The sequence below is a fragment of the Marmota flaviventris genome, unplaced genomic scaffold, assembly GCF_047511675.1.
Source record: "Marmota flaviventris isolate mMarFla1 unplaced genomic scaffold, mMarFla1.hap1 Scaffold_58, whole genome shotgun sequence".
Taxonomy (NCBI): Eukaryota; Metazoa; Chordata; class Mammalia; order Rodentia; family Sciuridae; genus Marmota; species Marmota flaviventris.
The window spans coordinates 555,897-562,521 of NW_027288380.1; the positions used below are offsets into that span (position 1 = coordinate 555,897).

The 6,625-nt window shown below is 47.4% G+C and overlaps 1 protein-coding gene across 1 annotated transcript; it reads right to left on the reverse strand.

The window, feature by feature from the left end:
* Nucleotides 1-418: 418 nt before the first annotated feature.
* Nucleotides 419-6,159, reverse strand: LOC139704420 (uncharacterized). Its single transcript, XM_071607286.1, is given in 7 exon segments — nt 419-1,022; nt 1,529-2,742; nt 2,744-3,411; nt 3,414-4,001; nt 4,004-5,255; nt 5,257-5,652; nt 5,719-6,159. Coding segments are annotated over 7 exon segments (5,163 nt in total).
* Between the last annotated feature and the right edge of the window lie 466 nt (nt 6,160-6,625).

A 6,625-nucleotide genomic window follows, 5' to 3' on the forward strand; every position in this document is an offset into this window, starting at 1 on the left:
ATCAGACTATCAGGGGAGTTTGGGTTACACCAGACAGCCCCTGTATGCTCACATCCCCATGACTTACAGAAGAAGTCAGCTTTTCCCCCCACACAGCCGTGACTGTTTGCAGCTTCGATAGTCCGCCGGGCAAACATAATAATCCAGGCTAGCCAACCTACATCTGGCTTGCATGTCCCTACATCCATAATGTTTGTTTCCATTATCTATGGTACGGAAGGGATTTAATGGAATTTTAGTGGGATCTTTTTCATCAGGGATGTCCCAATAGGAAAGGCCTATAGCCAGATGACAAATGTCTGGGTGGAGAGATGGCCACCAGGTCCCTAAGGGGGCTGTATGTGAGATAGACCATACTTCCTGTCCAGTAGGATTTGTGATCAGCCATCGCTGCTGAATGGGCTGATGAGGGTTAGGACTACTGGTGATCATGGGGAGAATCCCTAGCCCTATCCACATGGCGAATACACAATTTGAGAGGGTTACCAGTCTTTTCCAATTTCCAGCCAGAGTCTGGACAGGGCGCAGGCTTGAGATGAGAGGCATGGATCCAGGAAGTGATTCCATCTACCTTTACCTCTGTAGGTGTTATAAGTAGCACCTGGTATGGTTCTTTCCAGCGGGGTTCTAGGGATGACACCTGATGTCGTCTTACGTAGACGAAGTTCCCCACTTGATATCGATGTGAAGTCCCTTCATCTCCAGGTTGGTAGGCAGTGGCCAGCTGTTTTCACAGGTATCGCTGGGTTCTTTCAATAGCTTTAAGTCTGTCAAGCAAGGGGGTGTGAAAGGAATCGTTAGGTCTTAGAGTTGGGGTCAGGTCCCTTACTGGAGGAGGGGCACCATAGAGAATTTCATAGGGGGTGAGGTTACACAAAGAAATAGAGGGAGTATTTCTTGCACGAAACAGTGCATAAGGCAGGAGCATAGTCCAATCTTTTATGCCAGTCTCCAAGCTTAATTTCGTCAAGGTCTCTTTAATGGTTCTATTCATTCTTTCTATTTGTCCTGAGCTCTGGGGTCTATTGTTGGGGTTTAAGTGTGCAGACTTTAGCTCCCTCAGGCCTGACTTTTTGCAAGAGCTGTGGCTGTGATTTATGTCAGCTGAGGCAAACCTCAGTTAGGAGGAGGAAAAGTTCTCTTCCCCTTATCGCAAGTCACAATTTCTGCATGGTTTGGCCAAGAGGAAGAAGCTTCCTGCATACTTATCCTGGGAACAGTACATTCTAAAAGAAACAAATGCATCCTCAGGGGATTAGATAATGTCTACAAAGAACTTTATGAGGGTACTTATCAAATGAAAAGGAACAGTATGAATTTAGCTCTGTGTATCCGCTGAGGCATGATATTTGGGCAATGTGGGTAAAGTGTTATTGAAGAATTGCTTGCTTTGTTAGAAGAAGAATATAAAAGGAACTTGCAAATAAACCTCAGCATGCAGTTGCAATTGCTGCCTTCGCTCTGCATCCCCTGTGTCCTGGTTATTTCGTGACCCTTACCCAGGGACCCGAACACTCTAGACGTTCACAGTCTATAAGCGCAATGTAACCTCCAATTAAACCCCAGGGTCCTGGCTAACCCCTGACTTACCTGGGCCACGAACGCCAGTCCATTATCAGACCCTATTATCTTAGGCAGGCCGTATCTTGGAAAAATATCTTCCAGGATCTTCTTGATCACCATTTGCGTCGTTTCTTTTTTTGTGGGGAAGGCTTCAATCCATCCTGAAAATGTATCTACAACGATTAGGAGATATTTAAGTCCATACCTTGCTGGCTTAATTTCAGTAAAGTCCACTTCCCAAAATTGTCCTGGTCTGGTCCCTCGAAGGCGCCTTCCTACAGGAAGCTTGGCGGGGTAAGCATTAACCAATTTACAGGCCCGACAGGCTTTTGTTACTCGTTCAGCTATTTCCTTTTGCTGTGAGCCGGTTAGTGGAAAACTCTGTTCTTGATCCTTTAGGAATGCCTGCAGTTTCTTTGAACCAAGGTGAGTGAGTTGATGTACATTTTTAACGTAGTGTAGGGCTTTCTGAAATTGCAAGCTGGGCTCAGTGTAGTCAAGGAGTTCAGTGTCAGTGTCCTTAGATGTTAAGTTGTCGGGATGCTCTGATGTAGTTAAATCTCCTGACTCATATTCCCCCCTTGTGGAAAGCGTTAACATGGTTACTCCTTTTAGGGCTGCCAATTTAGCCTCTTCATCCACCCTCCTGTTCCCGACTGCTATGGGATCGTTTCCTTTCTGGTGTCCTGGACAGTGCACTATAGCTAGTTCTTTAGGGCTTTGCACTGCTGAGAGGAGATGGAGGATCTCATCTCTGTTTTTTATTTCTTTTCCCGCCGAGGTTAGTAGTCCCCTTTGCTGGTAGATAGCCCCGTGTATATGAGTGGTAGCGAAGGCATAGCGGCTATCTGTGTATATGGTGGCCTTTTTGCCTGCCACTAGTTCTAATGCCTTCGTGAGGGCGATCGGCTCTGCCTTTTGAGCCGATGTTCCCTCCGGGAGGCTAGAGGACCAGATTACTTTAGTTGTGCTAACTATTGCTGCCCCAGCCCACCACTTACCATCCTGGAGAAAGCTGATGCCATCAGTGAACCATATGATCTCAGGGTGGGGCAGTGGCTGTTCCTTTAAATCCCGTCGTATACTGGTTTCTTCTGCCAGTATATGTTGACAGTCATGAGTGACGGGTTCTGATGATTGTTCAGGTAGTAGTGTAGCTGGGTTAAGTGGGGTGGGGGGGTCCCAGTATTATTCTGTCCTTGTCAAGCAACAGGCTCTGATAGTGTGTTATTCTAGAGTTTGATATCCATCTGTCTGGTGGCTGGCAGATGATGATCTCTAGGGCATGGGGGGCTATAATGGTTAGCTTCTGCCCCAGCGTTAACTTATCAGCATCCTTGATTAGTAGGGCCACCGCTGCTATAGCTTTTAGGCAATGGAGCCATCCACTAGCCACTGGGTCCAGCTTTTTAGATAAGTAGGCTATAGGCCTTCTCCAGGGTCCTAGAGTCTGAGTGAGCACTCCTCGTGCTATTCCTTTCTTTTCCTCAATGTAGAGAGTAAAGGCTTTTTCTACATCCAGGAGTGCTAAGGCTGGAGCAGATAGCAATGCCCTTTTGATGTTATCAAAAGCTTGTTGGTGCTCAGGGTTCCATTGGAATTGGGCATTTCCCTTTAACAACGGGTATAAAGGAGCAGCTAAGGATACAAACCCAGGTATCCATAACCTGCAAAAGCCAGCAGTCCCAAGAAACTCTCTGAGTTGCCTCCTATTAGATGGGTGTGGTATCTGCACAACGGTTTGTTTTCTGGGCTCAGTGAGCCATCGTTTACTGCCCCTAAGGGAATAGCCCAGGAAGATTACTTCTTGCTGGTAAATTTGGGCCTTTTTGACAGAAGCTCTATACCGAGTTGAGCAAGATCAGATAGTAGTGCTTGGGTCCCAGACTCACAGTTTTACTTGGTGTCTGCTGCCAGTAGCAGGTCATCCACATATTGGAGTAGGGTGACTTCAGGATGCATGGTTCTGAAGTTGTTGAGATCTCTGTGGAGGGCTTCATCAAAGAGAGTGGGGGAGTTTTTGAACCCCTGTGGGAGTCTGGTCCAAGTTAGTTGACCAGACATTCCGGTTTCTGGGTCTACCCACTCGAAAGCAAACAGCAGCTGACTATCTTTATGCAGAGGCAAGCAAAAGAAAGCATCTTTTAAGTCCAGGAGAGTATACCATTTTCGCTCAGGGTTCAGGGTGCTAAGCAGATTGTACGGATTAGGTACTGTGGGGTGAATGTCCTGCACTTTGTTGTTGATCTCTCTTAGGTCTTGAACGGGGCTATAGTCCCCGGTTCCTGGCTTTTTTACTGGTAGCAGGGGAGTGTTCCAGGCCGATTGACAGGGCCTTAGGACCCCTAAGGCCAGATATTTCTGAATATGGGGCCTTATCCTATCTTTAGCTTCTTTGCTCAGAGGATATTGTTTAATATTAATTGGGGAGGCTGAGGTTTTAACTCCACCATTATTGGAGGTTGTTTTATGGCTAGGCCTAACCCAGCAGTGTCTGCCCAGGCATCTGGGTAATCTGTTTTCCATTTCTGGGATAGCTTGCCTGTTTGATCAGTCTTGGGGGGTGTGAAGAGTTGATGTTCATCTTCTACTGACATAGTTAAAGCCATGACTATAGGAGTTTTTACTGAAGGATTTAGAAATTCCATTTGGGGGCCTTCAGGGTTAAAAGTTATTCTGACCTGGAGTTTGGTGAGCAGATCTCTGCCCATCAATGGGGCTGGGCATTCTGGGATCACTAGGAAGGAGTGATGGATTTTTCCTTTTCACAGGTCCATGGTCCTCTTAGTTGTCCAAGCCCGATATTTACTGCCATTAGTCCCTTGAACTAGAGATCTTTTAGTTGATAGAGGGCCCAATGGGTCCTTAAGGGCTGAGTATACTGCCCCTGTATCCACTTCAAAGTTTACTGGGGTCCCCTCCACTTCAAAAGTTACCCTGAGCTCAGGGAGGGGATCCGAGCCCTGACTTTCCTAGTCATCCTCCAGAGTTAGAATGCCTGGATGGCGTGGCTGTTTCTTCCTAGGGCACTATTTGGCCCACTGTCCTTTTTCTCTACAGTAGGCACATTGATCTGAGGCCAGAGGTGGTGGCTTCTGGCGTGGGCCCAGGTATCCCTTTCTGTCTCCCTGTCTCTTAACTACTGGCCTATTTTTTGTTGTGACCAGGACCTTAGTCAATGCCTCAGTCTGTCTTTTGCTTCTTTTATCCTCCCTTTGCTCCCTTTCTTTCTCCCTCCTTTGTTCCTTCTCTTCCTCAGTTTCTCTCTTATAGTATACCTTCTTGGCTTCTCTGACTAAATCTCTCAGAGTCATATCTTGTAATCCATCTAAGCATTGTAACTTTCTTTTAATATCCAGGGCAGCTTGCCCAATAAAGGCCATCGTGACAGATGCCTTTTGATCCTCTGCCTGAGGATCAAAAGGAGTATATCTCCTATATGCCTCCATAATTCTCTCCAGAAACATAGAGGGAGATTCATTAGGCCCTTGAATAATCTCTCTTGCCTTGGCCAAATTAGTTGGCCATCTAGCGGCTGCTCGGAGACCCGCTATTAGAGCCCAGTGATAAGTGGACAGATGCTCCCTACCTTCAAAGGTGTTGGGGTCCCAGTTGGGTCGGTTCAAGGGGAAGTTGGCTTCGATTATGTTGGGAAGTTGTGTCAGTCGCTCATCTGGTCCGAGGATATTTTTTTCTAGCTTCCAGAAGGATTCTCTCTCATTCCTCTGTCATGAAGAGAGTGCCTAAGAGTTGTTGGCAGTCATCCCAAGTAGGCTGGTGTGAAAACATCAATGACTCAATCAGAACTCTGAGCCAGGTGGGGTCCTCGGAAAAAGGGGGATTGTTATTTTTCCAGTTATATAGATCTGAAGAGGAGAAAGGCCAATACTGGTAGGCTTGTATTTCTCCACCATGGCCATCCTCTATCATTGGCCCATAAAGACGGAGGGGAAGTATCACGGGGGCTTCAGGGTTTTTAATCATTCGCTGCCAGCGAGTTCCTTTAGCCGGGCCAGCTTACTCCAGGGGAGGAGGGGCTATGTGTGCCTTGGGGAAGTCATCTGGAGGGTGCTGGGCTGGCTTAACTTCCTCCAATGGTGGAAAGGCTGAGTCAGCAGCAGGAGAATCACTTAGAGGGTGTTGGGGGTTGGGGACCAAAGGCAGGGGATAAGGAAAGGGAGGAGAGTCCAGTAGAGTCAAATCTTGAGACTCAGGGAGAGCAGAGGGTGGAGGAGGAGCAGAGGGTTTGAGAGAGAGAATCGTGGGGGGAGGAGTAGGAGTGGGGACAGGGACAAGAAAAGGCTTCACCCATGGAGGAGGAGATTCACAGAGGTCCTGCCAAGTTAAGATATACGGTTGTTGATCTGGATGGCTATGTGGCCCCGGCTGAAAAATAATATCTTTGACTTTTTGAATTAGTGGGGAGTAGAAAGATCCTTCTGGAGGCCATCCGACTCCAAAGGTGGGCCATTCTAAGGCACAGAGAGTCTGCCAAGTCTGGCATTTTACTGAAAAAGAAAGATTCTGAGCCCTTAACTGGACTTCAGTCCAGTGATCAAGGGTCAGGGGCAGAGGCGTGGAATGGCTCTGTCCCATAATGAAAGTTACTTGAACAAAGACAGGGACAATACAAAAGTGACACAAACACAGACACACACAGTAAACGTGTAACACAAGTTCAGAGGCAAAGATTAAAAACAGACAGTGAATTCAACCTGAGAGAAAGAATTGCCCGGCAAGAACAGACGGCTTTGAAGCAGAATATACCAGATGAGGGCACTTCCATCCCAGATGAGGGCACTTCCATCCCTCCCAGATTAGGGCACTTCCGTCCCTCCCAGAGTCCTTCAAGGCATCCCTTGAAGAATGTGGCCTGTGGCTTCAGGACACGTCTGTCCACCACCGCCAGGGGGAGCTCACGCTCTCCGCTGGCAAACACACTTTGCCAACCCAAACTGAAAAACCAGAAAGGCTCTGAGAGCTCATGCTCTCCACTGAGCCAAAAACCAAGCTCTGAGCGATCGCAAAGGAAAAACAAGGAGAAGAAGGAGGAGATGAAGAA